Genomic DNA, 17,118 nt, shown 5'->3' on the forward strand with positions numbered 1-17,118 from the left:
GCCATTGAGAGGGTCTCATATAGCTCTTGCCCTTCTCAGAATAATCAACATCAAAATTTTCCTCAAGCATATCGAGCTGGAAATTGCTTCTAGTGACCTGATTTATTTCTGTGTTTCTGGGACGATCCCATATGGCTCTTGCCTTCCCCAGAGCTTTCAATATCCACACTTTCTTTTTTGAAAAAACTGAGATGAAATTTTCCTCTGGGGAGCTGGTTTCCACCTCAGGTGCTTTTTATGTATCTTTCCTAAATGCTCACTCCTCCCCAATAAAGTTAAAAATCCAATGGAAAAGTGTCCAGAAATGAGAAGAGCATATGGTTACAGTGCAGCTTGTCTCAGGGCAAGAGGAAGTGAAAATGGCCCTCTGAAGCTATACACATGTTGGCACCTAAAATAGATAATTGGGCTTCCTATAGCTGGTTGAGCAGTGTGGGATGATGGACGATATCAGAAATTGGTACTTTCAACAGATCTACAGGCCAATTTAATACTCTTTGCCTCCCACAGTCCTCCCCCTGCCACTATACATTGATGAAAATTTCTAGTACAGCCAGGATTTGATTGTTTTCCTCTTATGTTTACTTAGAATTTTTTTTTACTTAACATACTTAACATAGCTCAGAGAAGACTTTTGCCAATTTTCCTGTAGAACAAGATACATGGTACCTGGAATTCAAAAGCATCCATAGACCAGTCACTTCTGGACTGCATGGAAGTTTGGTCCTACCTGAACAAGGGATTCTGGATGAGACTAGGGTGAGCGAGTGCTATGGGGTGGAAGTCAATTTATCGCCCTGTATTGCTACGCTGAAGCTACATGTGACAACATATCACTTTAGGCTTCTTCTTTCTTTTTTTTAATATTTTTATTGAAAATTTTATATTTGAGGTTAGAAAGAAAATATAGGTTAGCAAGTTGTAAAATTTTCACATCAACAGTGGGAGAACACTGATTGTTTATAGGAAAGTAGGAAATAAGATATAAAAAGGAGAAAAAATAAATAAAATAAAATAAAATATATAAGAAAAAATAAAATAAAAATTTGTTTAACTGATTTGTCATAGAAATTTTTTAATATATATAACTAAATGTTCATAAAAATTGGTAAATCACCACATCCCCTTCGTCCTCAACAGTCTTTAAGATTGTATCTGATTCAGCAGATAGGGGCCAATTTCATTTGTTTTAAATAGTCCTTTACCAGGTCCCTGTTGGTTTCTTTCTTTGGTAAACCTTGATTTGGAGATCGCCAATATGTAAGTTTATCCATATTCATCACCTCCATGACTTTATTTAACCATTCCTCCTTATTTGGAATCTCCTTTCATCTCCAGAACCTGGCCTATGTTGTTCTCGCGGCGGTGACCAAATAACTGAACAAGATCTCTTTATTTTTATCATGATCAATGTCTAACATTCCTAGTAAGAAATACTCAGGTTCTCTTTTATTTTTTATCTTTAAAATTGTTTGTATGGCTTCGTTTATGTCTTTCCAATAAAGTTGAGCTTTTGGGCAAGTCCACCATAAATGAAAAAAGTGCCCGTCTGTTGCTCGCACTTCCAGCATTTGTTAGATGTATTCTTATAACATTTAGAAATTTTATAGGGGGTAATATACCACCTTTATTGCATTTTTAGCCAGTTCTCTCGCATGTCATATGCATAGGTATATCTAAGGTCCTGGTTCCAAATCTTCTCCCAGTTTTTTAGTTGGATCTGGTGTCCCACATTCTGAGCCCATTTCACCATACACTCCTTTATCTGATCTTTTGCTGTAGCCCACTCTAATAGTTTTTTATATAATTTTGTAATTAATTTTTTAAGTGAGCAAAAATTAATCACTTTGGGCTTTTAAAAAACTTTTTGACTGTAGGGGTGGGTTGGAGAGTCAGAGAAAACGAGAAAGCAAAACTACAGCATCTTGCAATAGTTTCAATACCTTTTTAGTAATCTGAGGCTCAAAGATTTCCTGGAAAAATGGCAGGGAGTAGGGGCGGGGTGAAGGCTGACTGGGGCACCCTCACAGACATCCACAACCAGAAAAAGCAACTCAATTGCTGCATATGGGCTGCTCAACTTCTCTCCCCGATATAAGTTCCCATAGAAATCGCATTAAGATAGAGTTTTCTCATGCACTTGTAGCCATATACATGAGCTCAAAATTTCTTGTAGGAGAAATTCTACCAATTATTTTTCCTACTTTTAGTTGCTGTGGAATGTGAAGCCCTGCTACCTTACTTTTATTCAAAACATCACTAAACTGGAGGGAACCAAAAGCTATCTGAGCTACTTCCTGCTGTAAGGCAAGGTCATCCCACCAGGAGATGCAGGAGAGAAACAGAGAAAGAAGGAAAGTTATGCAGGTGAACTTTAAAGAATCTTTAGGGTTGTCATCTTTAGTTAGTATCTTCTTCCAGAGATGTATTGTATTAAAATTTATATTTAGAGCAAATTCATTGTAACCCAACCAACTGAGATTTGACCTCTTGATTCAGAATGTCCCCATCTAAGTTGCAGGGAGCAAAATAATGGAACACAGCAAACAAGTCACATACACCCCTTTGTATTCAAGGCTGTTGCATGTGCACATCTAAGTAGCTGTGGCTTCACCTTATCCTAGTGTTTTTAATTCCCCATGCTAAAATAAGTTTTATCATCTCAAGTAATTCATTGGAAGTCTCTGGGATTTGCTGAATCTCCTGAAATAGCTAATTAGAGCTCATAAACAAAATTTGTTCAGATAATATCAGAGTGCTGTTGAAGGTGAAGGATCTGCAAATTCTCCTCTGTGTCCCGATATATTGTTGATGCCAACCACTGCTTGTCTAGTGCTGTCACAATTAACCTTGCCAATAGAGGTGGGAAGAATAGTGAAATATATTTATAAAATGGATGAAAGCATGTTTTCTCAATGTTGGGACACCTTGACTGATGAGAATCTTTACAGTCCAGAATTTATTCTGCACAAAATGTGCATGTAGCTGTTTTGTGTAGAAAACATCATTTTCTAAGCAAAAAAAATTATGTCAGCATGGATAATATTAGTGTATTTCAATTGAGAAATATTAATTTCTGAACAGAAAATTTTGGTTTTTTTGTGGTAAAAACTGTGAAATGCTGTTTGTGTGTGTGACATTCTGCATTAAATTCATGCAGGGTTGACTTGCACAGAAAACCAGCACTTTCTGCATAGAAATCAATATTACTTTTGTGGAATAATACAACAACATGTGAATTTTGTCTGTTTTGTCAATTGGCTTCTGCAAACTGTATTTTTACTATGACTTTTAAAACACAGAGAAGGAAAATTACTGAAGATACTGGTTGCTACCTTTGAGGAAAAACTCAGTTAAGGATAAGAGTCTTTGTTTATCAGATGCACTTATGAAGCCACTGATTTTAGAAGGTTTACTTCATTGGACTACAACTTCCAAAATCCTCCAGCTAATCTGGCCAGCTCAAACAAGCCCCTACAAAGTAACTTTTTCAAACTTTGTGAAGTAAATACAGTAGAGTCTCACTAATCCAAGCCTCGCTTATCCAAGCCTCTGGATAATCCAAGCCATTTTTGTAGTCAATGTTTCCAATATATCGTGATATTTTGGTGCTAAATTCATAAATACAGTAATTACAACATAACATTACTGCGTATTGAACTACTTTTTCTGTCAAATTTGTTGTATAACATGAAGTTTTGGTGCTTAATTTGTAAAATCATAACCTAATTTGATGTTTAATAGGCTTTTCCTTGATCAATCCTTATAATCCAAGATATTCGCTTATCCAAGCTTCTGCTGGCCCATTTAGCTTGGATTAGTGAGACTCTACTGTAAAATGTAAATTGGTTCATGGCATTTATAGTCACGGAGTGTGGCAAAATGTCAATTTGTTTACATTGTATAGGCAGATTTGAAAATAATTCATAATGGAACAGTGGTTGTCAACCTGGGGTCCCCCGATGTTTTTGGCCATCAACTCCCAGAAATCCTAACAGCTGGCAAACTGGCTGGGATTTCTGGGATTTGTAGGCCAAAAACATCTGGAGGCCCCAGGTTGAGAACCACAGTAATGGAAAATAGTAACAGGAGCTCTAGATTCAGATGAAAAATATTTCTAAGTTCCATTGGCTGGGGAACAAACAGCAGGGAAAGGATTTTTGTCTTCAGACCTTCATTACAAATTTCCCTAGAAAATTTGACCTAGAAAAGAGGAAAGCCGCATTACAGATGGAGCAATGCAACCCTAGAAGCCATGGCCTTGAGTTTTTAAAGGCATGACCAGGAGATATGATAATGGAAGGAGCTTGGAAGTTTTTTTATTCTTAGGGTTGCCATAAGTTGAAGTCAATTTGACAGTAAATATTAATAAAGAACTAATTCTCCATGCTCTTGAACATAAAGTTTGGATGAGGAATATGCAATTCTCAAGATGTGGTTGAAATGCAAAGTCCCTGATCACAGACTAAAGACTACCTTCTGAACAAAATCTCTAATTCTCTAGAGTCAGTTATGACTGATGCAGTCCATGTTAGTGAGGCAGGAAACCTCCTCTGGGTTCAGGTCACACGGTAACTGTTCTTTCTTCTGAGCTAACTCTCTCGGGTGTCTTATTCTTGGCAAGAATTGAGTTATAAACTCACAACAAAAGGTGTAACAGTAAACAAAAAAGTAATTTAATTGTACTGAAGATCAGTACCCTAACTCCTCCCAGGGTCTCACTAACACATGATTACTCAAAAGCTCAAAATTTAACAGGGTTTCTTTTGACTTCTTCCTTTTTCTAGCCTCTTTTCTGCATCCTTTGTCTGGCTTTGACTTCTGTCAATATCTCCTGTTAAGTTTCTATTTTTCTTTAAACTGCAGACTTGGTTCCATAATACGTCAAGCTTGTTTCTCCAAGTTTTAAACTTAGTTTCTTTAACCTTTGGCTTCTTAAACTTTGACTTCTAGAATTGGGTTTTCTCAGTCTTTGAGTTCAACTTAGACGTGGAAGACATTGAAGCCTCTAGACTCCTTGGCACCCTTAGACTGTCTAACTGTGAAGGGGGTGAGGGTTCTTAAAGGACAGGTTCTAACTAAGGTTTCCTCTCACAGAAAACTATACAAAAAGGAACTGAACCCATTCTAAATAAAGAGACAACTGAGGCTCAATAAAGGAAACAGTAAAAGCCTCTGTGGGCCACGACAATAATAGACCTCCCCAAAGTGTCAAACCTATTTAAGGGACATTTTCATCATGTTATAAGATACTGTTAAATTTGGAAAATAGTATGGTACATGCAACTAAGCATCTGGGATCATGGAGCTCTCAACACATAGCTGGACTAGAAGACTAAAGTTCCCATAGCCAATTTATAGCGAGGAATGATGAGAAATGTAGTTAAAAACATAGTTTACATTTTAACTCATTTACTTTTTATTCCAATTTGTTTGCAATTAGGTATTTAGTTTTGTATTGATAGTTAACAGCAGCAGCAGCAGCAGCAACAACAACAACAACAACAAACACTAACAAAATCACAACACAAGTATTTTTAACAGGATAAAGTCATAAAAAAGAAAAGCATAATAAAAATTACTAATCTCAAGAATAAAATTTGCAACAGTCTCACAAAAGAATGCATTTGTTCAGGAGGTGTGGAATTTTATAACACCCTTGCCATTAAGAATACTATGAAAAAAATGGAATTCCTGTATTTCATCCACATTGTATCATATTTAGGATATTGCTAATCTAATTTTAGGTGTTGTGTATGCTTTCTTTCTTTTCCGTTTTGTCTTTCTTCTTATTTTGTTTTGTTTATGCATGTAGTGGACCTTTAAAAAAAGAACAACTTGCTCATTCCTGCATGAAAGTATTTTTAATATAATGGAACAGATCCAGATGTAGACTCATAAATTATAATTTGAGTTATTACCAAGATGGAAACCAAACATACTAGCACATTATGAGCAATGCTTTTATATCAAGCACTCATGACATTTGTAATCTAGCTGTATAAGACATTTTAACTGAAAATTCTCTTCCAGTGCTAAGCTGTTAAGGTGATGTAACTCTTGACATAAATTGTGCAATAAAATCTCAGGGGGTGGATTGACACATGACATTGCTTTCTAGAAAGACCTGTGTATAACTCAAGGATACATTTTCCACTTGTCATTCCAATGAAGCATTAGAGGGCACTGTAACGCTAGAAATTCAGCTGATGTTTTCTTTATGAAACATGCAATAATGTGTGTGTGAGAGGGGGGTCTCTAGATATCCACAATGACAGAATGACAGTATCAGCAATTACAGAACAGCTTTTTTTCAAAATAAAAAATGGATGATTGCAAATTGAAGACTGTTTGTCTCTTTTGTCCTGGAGAAAGCCCTAAATAAATATCTTTCTTGTATGTGTTAATAGGAGGGCAATGTCTATCAGAATTAACAAGCAAAGGGTACCCTCTCCCTCCCTCTCTGCCTCCCCCGCTGACACATATCAATTCACACAATTTATGCATCTTTCAAATTAAGGTTATGGATGCTCTCTATATAGTATAACAGCAGTCAGCATGCTAAGCAGAACTATTGGGGACACACACACACATAGTTTTGCTTTGCATTTTTGTGAAAATAAACTAAACAATGGTGTTTAGATTTCCCATCTAAATATTGGAGGAAACCTAGACCAAACTAGGAAATAGCCTTAGAATTCTCAGCCAAAGAGCTCCAACATTTTGCCAAACTACATATTCCAGGACTCTATAGTTTGTTGCAGAAAAAGAGGAATGTAATATTATAATTGTGTCATGTCAGAGGACCCTTTGTCCTGGCTGTAAATTCTTTTGACTTGCCAACCCAGAGCTGATCATTTAATGCTCAGATTTGGTTTATTTATTTATTTACACTATTTCTACCCCCCCCCCCCCCCTTCTCTACCCCGAAGGGGACTCAAGGTGGCTTTACATAAAGGTAGCTATTTGATGCCTTGACACTGTACAAAATTGAATTTGACATTCAAAATAGAATAATAAAATACAATTAAACAATTAAAACCATTTAAAACCATATAATCACAATTGATCACATAATGCAGAAGCATAAACCGTTCCGTTCCTGTGTTTAGAACTGGTCTAGGGCTCCAAAGACCTTATTCTGACTTTAGGCAACTGTTTTTCTGTTGAGGCATCACCATTTTAGGAGATGAACTATGGTATTTCTTCAGAGTCTAACAATGCACTGGAAGAGCCAGGCTGGCTGTTTCCATGGCATTTGTTAGGAGTTGGACGGTGAAGATCCCTTAGAAGAACAGCATGCAATCCATGGGTGACTAGTTCATACTCTTTACACAGGAATGGCCAATTATAGGCCTGTAAAGGGTTGCATTAACCTTTGTGACACCTTAAGGACTGTAAACTCCGATATCATTGGTCTCAAGTGAGGTGACCACTGACAGGTAGCTATGTATGATCTGTAGAGAAATGTCTATTGAATATGCATGCAATAAAATTAGTCTCAAGGCAGCACATTTGGCTCCAACTCATGGCTTCACAAAGATGCCCAATAAGCGACCTTTAATCACAAGAGCCTTACAGACCCTACTTATAATTCAGTCTGCAATTATGATTCACTTGCAAATTAGGAGTGACACTTTAGAAGAAAGTTATGCCATACTTTAATAAAAGGGAAAAACTCTCATTAATCCTGCTCTTCCTGAGTTACCTATTTTAGCCACAGGTGAAGGAAAAAGCCATGTGCTAATGAATTATTTGAGAGAGTGAGGGAATCCCTTTCTGACATGACATTAACTTTCTCAGTACTTATCGACTGTTTTTAGTGAAGTCTATTTTGATGTGAATTTTGCTTCAGAAAGCATACTGCTTCATGTTATTTTTTGAAATCTGTCTGCTTTCAGCCTAAAGGAACATGAAAGTGAAATGTCGTGTTCTAGGTGATTATATTCCAAATGGGAGCTTGTGGTGCAACGTTGTAGCATTTTTGTTAACATCTAAAAAGTATATATTTACCCTTTCATTCTCCTCTGTTACAAGAGGGATTAAATAAACCAATGTTTAGCATAGAGTCAGACTTTCAAAGCCTGTAGAAGAAACTTAGGCTGGGAGAGAGAAGGTAATGTGACTATTGTTTATAAACAAGCACATTGTAAATATTGCTTTCAATAACATAAACAGCGATAGGGTTGTTGCTGTAATGAAAGCAAAGTTAACTTCCACAGCCCTTTGGCAATTTATTTGATCATAACAGGATGCATCCAGTGAAAATGAAGTGTTCCACTAAAGATGAATGCAATAGCATCCAAAAAAAAAACCCTCAATGCAAGGCATCTTTCCATGTGCCCTCATCAATTCTTGGAAAAGTATGTAGGACTTGATGGGTAGCCTTCAAGGGAGAGAGACTTTGCGAACCATTTCTACTCCTCATGAGCCAAACACAACTATTTCTGGAAAGCAGAAATGACCTTAAGTTTACTTCCTGGTTTTGAAAAATGTTGGGCATTTGATGTTTGGAGAACATATTTAAAATGTCAATAGAATTGACAACTGTCATTGTGTAAAACACACTTCTAGAGATTTAGTTATTTCCTCCTCCTCCTCCTCCTCCTCCTCCTCCTCCTCCTCCTCCTCCTCCTCCTCTCTTTTTCTCTTTCTCTCTTTGATGTCTTATGCAAGGCTACATTCCCTGACAGAGGCAGCTGGGCATTTTGGTCCAATGAGGAATGTCTTCATTCAGTTCAAAGTTGGGGTGTTCTGCATGTTGTGCTATTACCCTTGCAAACATGAGTGATGCGTGGCTGTGCAGACAGACTGCAGAGCTGTCCACTGCACATGAAAACACATGCGCATTGGCTGAGCATTCTATCATTCATTTGGTATCTTGATTCAGCTGTGCAATATTGCTATGGAACACAATTTCACTAGCTAGGAAGGGGGAAGGTGACCAGGTAGCATCCCGCTGCATGCCTTCAGTTGAGAGAAGTTAGGTCCCTATCCCTGGATCTTTAGGAAATTATTGAAAATCTGGGAGAATTGCCTCATTTCTCTTCTTTTAGTCAATAAATAGACATGCCATTACTAGTGCTGACAACTGCCTTAGACATTGCTGAAAGGAGCTATGATCTCACTCAGCACTCAAAAACAGATATGTGTGTGGCTAATCCTCAGTGATGCATTCATATGTCACAAATAACAGTCTAGTCCATGACACTTGTTCTATCAGTTTAGCTATATGTCTATAAGAGATGTGCATGAAAATTTTTTCTTCATTTCCTTCATGCTATTGTTTCGTTTCAACCATCCGTCTACACAAAATGAATGACAACATTTTTGTAGGAAATGAGAGGCGAGACGAAAATGAAAGCCGCACAGTCATTGTGTTTGCTTTTGTTTTCCTTTCATTTCGGCACCGTAACAATAAGCAGGTAATGACAGAGGGCTGCTTTCCCATTACAGCTGATGTGTACCAGTGGGTGTTAATAATAATATTAATATAAATAGCAACAGTTATTCTGGGACCCTACGCTGAGTCTGGGAGAGGAGTGCCTTTCCATTACATCTGATGTGAGCCAATGGGTCACACACACACACACACACACACACACACATCTTAATAACAATAGCTACTCTGGGACTCTAAGCTGAGTCTGGAGGAGGAGTGCCTCCCCATTACATATGATGTGAGCCAATGGGTATTAACAATAATATCATTAATAATAATAGTACTATGAGGAAGACCCAAACATTTTAAAAGATGGTGGGTTAAAAGGGGTTGAAAAGCCCTCCATGTGTGGTGATTTTCACCCCTTAGCCCAAAAACCGAGGGGGTGTGAGTCTCGGAAGCCCTCCTATTGTTGCCAATGGTACAAACATTTTTGTGTTTTTCTTTAGCCTGACGAAAATTCATGTCATATTTGTGTCATTAGCAGGAACCAAATACAAAAATGAGATGACACAAATTAAGCTATACAAAACAAACAGCAATTCCATACAAAAGCACAACACTAATGTCTATACTTATCTCAATATGCTGGGTCTAAGCACTCAGGGACTACTCTTATGCAGCCCAGAAATGTCCCAGGAGCCTGTTAGCCATCCATACGGCTGCCTGGGCCATGGAAACACTGGGCTATAGTTGCTGCCGCCACTTCTTTGTCAGCAAGAAGCTCCCTCCCAGAGGCATGCTGGAGACACCTCATTTCTGGTCATATGGGCAGTATGGTGTGATATCACCATAAATGCAACCTCATCAGAAAATCTCTGGAAGGAAGTTGCTTACTGGAGGTGATGGAAGCAGTCAACCCAATGGATGTTTGGAAAATGGATCAGACCAGCTATCCACATCTGCAAATTTCCAGTTCATTCTGGGGCTTTCTGAAAACTCCAAAGTAAATCCTGTATTGTGCTGATGGCTGGATGCAGTGCTTCTGCTGTGAATACAGCCGTGCATTGTATGGACTTAACAGCAGAGCAGTGAGATCATTTCATTTTGGCCATGTAGACATTGAAAAGGCACTCAATAAAGGGACGACAGACAATTTCTATCTTGTTTAGAAGCACAAAAATCACATCATTTTTAAAATGCATATGGAAAACAGTCAATCAGAATATAAATCCAATTTTAGTTATATTCAGTTTACAAATGCCTTTAAAACATTTCTGTACAGTTCAAAAGCAGCCTGTTCTTTCTGTGTTGACTTTGGTCCATGATAAATTAAATGTCTTGTGATCCATGAGTATGTCTTATAGCTTTCTTTTTCTGTGTATATGCATGTGTCTATGGGCTCGGCTGTGGCGCAGGCTGGAGAACAGCTGCAATCAATCACTGCAATGAATCACTCTGACCAGGAGGTCATGAGTTTGAGGCCCGGCTCGGAGCCTATGTTTGTTTGTCTTTGTTCTATGTTAAAAGGCATTGAATGTTTGTCTATATGTGTAATGTGATCTGCCCTGAGTCCCCTTTGGGGTGAGAAGGGCAGAATATAAATGCTGTAAATAAATAAATAAATAAATAAATTTAAAAGGGGCCGGGCTGTGGCACAGCTGTTGAGCAGCTGCCTTAAATCACTCTGACCATGAGGTCATGAGTTCGAGGCCAGCCCGTGGCGGGGTGAGCACCCGTCAATTAAAAATAAAAAATAGCCCCTGCTCGTTGCTGACCTAGCAACCCGAAAGATAGTTGCATCTATCAAGTAGGAGATAAGGTACCACTTATAAAAAGTGGGGAGGCAAGATTAACTAATTTACGACCTGGAATGAGGAAGTGCCGTCACAGTGGATGAAGCAGCTGCTCCCCCCTGTGGCCAGAATCGAACATCCCCTCAGAAGAAGGTTAACTTGCCTCTGCGTGTGTCTCTCAGTCTCTGTTTGATGTGTTTATGGGCATTGAATGTTTGCCTTATGTGTGTTATAATGTGATCCGCCCTGAGTCCCCTTCGGGGTGAGAAGGGCGGAATATAAATACTGTAAATAAATAATAAATAAATAAATAAATAAATAAATAAATATGTGCCTGTAGATATATGTATTGCCAAGAGGTCCTTCCATGGGACACCAAACACATCTCCTTAGTCATCATTGAGGGCAAGAATCCAATATTTTTGCATGATTGAGAATGTAAGCTAGACATCAGAAATGCTTTGCACCTTATATGTAGAAGTAGATATGTCAGAAAATAGTTTGATTATTATAGGAAATGACATATTTAGGGTGATAGTATTAAATATTCATCTCAGGATGTTAGTGTGCTTATTGGCTATTAGAAGAGGGAACAAAATGAGGATCCCCTCTTTTTCTTTTAAAAATGTATCACCTAACTCTGATATAAAATTCATCTCCCCATTGAGTTTGATCATACCTTGCATTAATACTACAAAGTAGGTGACTTTGAGTTCAGAGCTAGTTAACTGTCTGGATCTCCTACATTTGGTGTTGCACTGCACTGCACTTATTACTATATGATGCTGTATCTATTAATTTAAAACAAAATGCTGCTTTAATATAGATTGTGCTCCATCTGGCAGCTAAGTTGTTGTCCCATTCTGCTTTACATCCACGTTCTGACTAGAAACTGATAGGCTAAACAATGTGTTCTTTATCCCATCTCCATAAGTAACTCAAGAAATATAATCTGCTCATTTCACCTTGATCTAAGGACAGCCCCTTTAACTAAGATTAATGTCTAATCAGGAAAATATATTTTGCATTTGTGTGTGCAATGTTTCAGTGACAAGCAGGGAACAACTGTAGTTGATACTTGATACATAAGACTTATTGATGGTGGGAGAATCCATGGGCAGAAACCTCAGGGCCTGGGACAATCCTGAATTATCAACTCTAACCAATGCAACATCTGTTTCTTGCTAATTCACCAACATTTGGTCTCCCATATTCAGCTTGCAGATCTTTATAGGCAGTGATATCAATTTCCACCAAAAGAGCAGGCTTCAGCCAGAGGAGCTTAATATTATGGACCTGGAAGCTGTAACCTCTCTGGGACTCATTCCAGAGTTTTGAATCAGCCCTAAATTGCTTATTGAGCAGCTCAGGCAAACAGACTTATTCATCTAGCTTCGGGCCTATAATAATTTGTTTATCAGATCACCTATATGTCTGCTTTAGCTCGTTGAATGGACACATTAAGAACTGTTTGGCAGGCAGCCTAACTACCCGAGTCTTTTTGTTTAAAATGAAACAAAGGGTTTGGCACAATATGCTGCAGTGTCCTGGCTGGAAAAATCATGACAAATACTTTAAACTGGACTCTACTGCTATAAGAAAGCCCCAGGCAGCAGATGTTCAGTATCAGAAAAAGGCAGTAAATAGTCTGGTCTTTTTTTCCAGAAAAAAATTAAATTACTCTTTGATAGACCATATTGTGTTCTTTTCAGGTGCACAAATAAAACAACTTAAACAAGAAGAACAAAGAGAATAAAGAGGACCACTATATTTCGAAGATCAACAGAGTGACTCACAACAAAGTACTCAAGGGTTAGAGGCTTACAAATCAGGATGAAGACAGCGCATGAAAACCACTCAAATGCTTCATAAGTTGTGCTGGTGTGCTATATGAGCGTGGCGACAGAAAGGTATTAAGTTTGAGATGCCATACAAGTTCTTATGCCACGAAATTTAGCTCATTATACAGTTTGTACTGAAACTGTTACCATTATAGAGTCAGTTACATATTACAATCATGGTTAGGAGAAGGCTGGGTTGAAGTGGCTACACGTCACCTTCAGTTTCCTATCTGTAAAACTGTGTTTTGATGATTTGAAACTGAATTTGGGATGAATTAAACATCTGAACAATTCAGAAATTACCTGAGGGAAGGAGGGAGGGAGGGAAGGGAAGGGAAGGAGAGAAATATGAAATTCAGGGTCAAATTTTCATAAACAGAGCACTAAATCTCCTGGATAAAATACCTAGTAGAATCAAAGAGAGATGCATTTACTTGTAAGCCTCCCTGATATTTTTTATATAGGACAGGACATAAATGTTTTAATAAAAGTGTATTCATAAACAAACAAGTAAGCGCAATTCATGGGTTGAGCTCATTTTGTTTATATTACTAATCTAGTTCTAGACACCCCCTACAAGGTAGGAATCATTAAATGAAGGCTATCAGTTGGGTGCACTACTTATGCAGATTGCATCTTCATATTTCAGTTCCTTTTTTGCAACAGTCTTCTACAGTTGTGCCTGCTCAGGGTACAAAACAAGATAAACAAATCTTTAGAATTACTCTTCATATCGCCAGTTCGGGATGTAACGATCCTTTGTTTTATATGGGGAAGAGAAAATGTTGCTCCTACAACACTTTTGTCAACTTTTGGTATATTCATAAAGCAATTTTGCTGCACTTATTCCTTTTAAAAACACAAACCATACAAACAAGATGACTGCAGTTCTGAACCTCCATTAACCTCAGTTCAGTGAATCACTGCTAGCTTCCCATTCACAAAAAAATCAATACAGAAATGAACAGAAGCCTAGCTGGAGGAAACGGGGACAAAGAAAGTCCCATATTTGATGGCGCTATAACTCGAGTGATTTCCCTCAATGGTTTTGATGCATACACAGCCACTTCATTATTCTGAGCTACCATTGAGGCTCGATTGAACTTCTATTGACTATGGTACTGCTGTTTATTCTTTCCTCTGGCAGCAATCAATTATGCCAAAGCATTTTACAATCTTGCCAGAAGAATGGCACAGGATCTGCTTTTGGCTTTATTGATGTCAGAACTGGATTTTGCTTTACACTCCTCAGTTATCCCAATAACATAAAAATAAACAAATACCTTTTAGAGTCCGGAAAAGAATAGGATCAGAGAGTGGTCCCACTCCTTTGGCGTTACGAGCTTGTATTCGAAAGTAGTAGACTGTGTCCAAATTGAGGTCCATGATTTGATGTGTAAGCCGATCACCACTGATGGATTCCATAACCCAAGTGTCAATGGGGGAGTTCTTGTCCAAGGTGTAAAAAAGGATGTATGCTGTAATACACACACATACATATTTAATTTTTATTTGGGCATCGTGAGAATTTGACTCCTGTTCATAATTATTTACCAAAATTGCACAATTCTTCCTATTGTGAGGAAAAGATTCTTCTTAATACATCCCACTGTATGTCCTACATATGTCATTTCCATACAGAATTAGCAGTATCTCAATGTACAGTATTGTTTTTAAACAAATATTATTATAATCATCATCACTATCATAATTTTTAGTTTGCTTTCAAATTTTGGACCCAAAGGTTTGCAATTCAAAGAAAGCCAATACAGTGTTAAAACATCAGAAGAGGAAATCATTACAATAGAATGAAGCAAAACCTCCACAAATGGCAAAAACATGATGGTCTCAGTCCATGTTATTAAATGGCAATGATGTTTGTTTGAAAGTCAGCACCATTTTAGGTATGAGTTGCAATGATCTGTGGTTGGCTGGAATTGTGGATTGGGAGCTAGTGGATTGAGATAATCCCCTGGATTTGAACTTCAGATCTCAAACTCTATTGTTCACATTCATGAGACCACACTGTGTATATCTCATGAGTTGCACATTATTTCTCTTAATAATAAAATACTTCTAATATTGGCTTATTGCCTAAAGGGTTCATTTAATTGCAACATCCCCTTCCCTTCTTTCTTTTCCTTTCTTTTTTTCTCCTTTAAGAAAAGCTTTGTTTTATTTTTCAGAGCAAATTAACAGTACAGGCTCCTAATGGATATCTTAATTAGGTAATGATGTTATGGCAATATTTTGGGGAATAAGATCTGTTGTTATATACCATTCATTAGGTTCAGTCCTTGTCAGTCAGTATTAAGGGCCTTGAGATGATCTGTGTCTTACCTTATTATTACAATGTTAAACATCCACCGATAAATTTGACCATAATGTGTCAGCCAAGGCACCCTATCATTATATATGCTATGTTTTACATGACTGCCAAACAGCTTGCTTATTATGAGACATCCTTAATTGCCACTGAGGATAACACATTGAAGACCTTTGCTCTCAAGGACTTAAAAATGCTTAGTGCATTCTTCCATGAAAAGAAAGAGGAAATTATTGCTTGCTTTGTTTTTCATCAACACTTCCTGCAATTTTTGTGCTAGTTTAATTCATGGGCTTTGTTGCCACCAATATGGGTGGAAAACAAACAAAGAAAATGACAGGAACTATTGCCATATTTACTCCCAGAGGTGAGTGTTCTAGGCAAAGTTAATGATGCACCTATGTGCTGACAGTGATAACCTATAAAGAATACACTTGTCAAGCATGAAGGATAAAGGACATGTATGACTATTCCCGGTTCCCGGAGGGATGGGGGAGGGGAACGAGAGAGAGAGAGAGGGAGGGGGAAAATAGTGGAAAAGAGATGGATACAAGTAGGGGACGAGGGCGATTAGCTAAAGGTAAAGGTTTTCCCCTGACATTAAGTCCAGTCGTTTCCATCTCTGGGGGTTGATGCTCATCTCGATTTCTAAGCCGAAGAGCTAGCGTTGTCTGTAGACACATCCAAGGTCATGTGGCTGGCATGACTGCATGGAGGGCAATTACACATGATATTTTTATATCTTTGTTATTAAATTGTTAAAATATATGTATCGTATAAGTCACCTATGTTATCTTCTAAACTTCCTAATGAGGAAAAGTGAGTGCGTTATACTCTACTTGTTTGTCCCAAATAAAATTAAAATAAAAAAGAGAGAGAAATGTGGTATAAATAAACAGAATAATAATAATTGATGGTGGAGTGACTTAGGTATAGGTGTAATATGCTCACTCCTGGATGTTCCTGTGATCAATCTGGCTGCTGTGTTTTGAATCAACTGGAGTTTCCAAAGTTGGTACAAATGTAGGACAATGTCAAGCACATTGCAGAAGTCCAACTTTGAGGTTACCATGCACGACCATCTCTAGGTATCAGATTCTAGGAAAGGTGCAGCTGACATATCAGACAAAGCTGATAGGAAGCACTCCAGACCGCTGCATCAACTTAGGCTGACATTTGGAGAGATGGAGCCAGGAGTACTCTCAAACTGCAAACACAGTTTTTCGGGGAGTATAACCCCATCCAGAACTGGTTGACAAACCTCCATCCTAGCATCTCTGTTTTGTCTGAATTCAGTTTCAATTTGTTTTTTCCTCATCCAGTCCATTATCTCCTTCAGGCATTAATTCAGAGGAGACAGGCTATCCTTAGCGAGAGCTGCTTTGGACCACATTACACCACTTTACTCATAACTTACTCCAAAAGCAACACATCAGTAATTAGCCATATTAGTTACATTTTAAATCAATAACAAAAAGATCACTAGCAGCAACTAATAATGACCTCATGGTAGACTTTTCATGAATTCTTACTTACAAACATAGGGAATCACATTATATTAGGTGAAGCCACTGGACCATCTAGCTCAGTCCTCCTCCTGCAGCTCGTTGTTTTTAATTTATACTTTGTGAATGATTAGTAAGCAAATCAAGCCTGAATTCTCCCTAGATGCCACAATGACTAAACTGAGGCTGGGTCTATCTATACTACCATGTAATATAATTTCAAACTGCATTACATGGCAGTGTAGATCCAGCCTGAGACAGCTATAAT

The 17,118-nt window shown here is 37.9% G+C and overlaps 1 protein-coding gene across 2 annotated transcripts in view; it reads right to left on the minus strand.

Annotated features, from left to right (window-relative positions):
• dcc (DCC netrin 1 receptor) overlaps nucleotides 1–17,118 on the minus strand; it is a 1,120,333-nt gene that overhangs the window by 109,422 nt on the left and 993,793 nt on the right. For both annotated transcript variants that reach the window (XM_008117567.3, XM_008117566.3), the window contains exon 20: nucleotides 14,303–14,497. In XM_008117567.3, coding sequence (XP_008115774.2) covers nucleotides 14,303–14,497 — 195 coding nt within the window. The remainder of the gene's footprint in view (nucleotides 1–14,302; nucleotides 14,498–17,118) is intronic.

This window comes from Anolis carolinensis, chromosome 2 (assembly GCF_035594765.1).
Source record: "Anolis carolinensis isolate JA03-04 chromosome 2, rAnoCar3.1.pri, whole genome shotgun sequence".
Taxonomy (NCBI): Eukaryota; Metazoa; Chordata; class Lepidosauria; order Squamata; family Dactyloidae; genus Anolis; species Anolis carolinensis.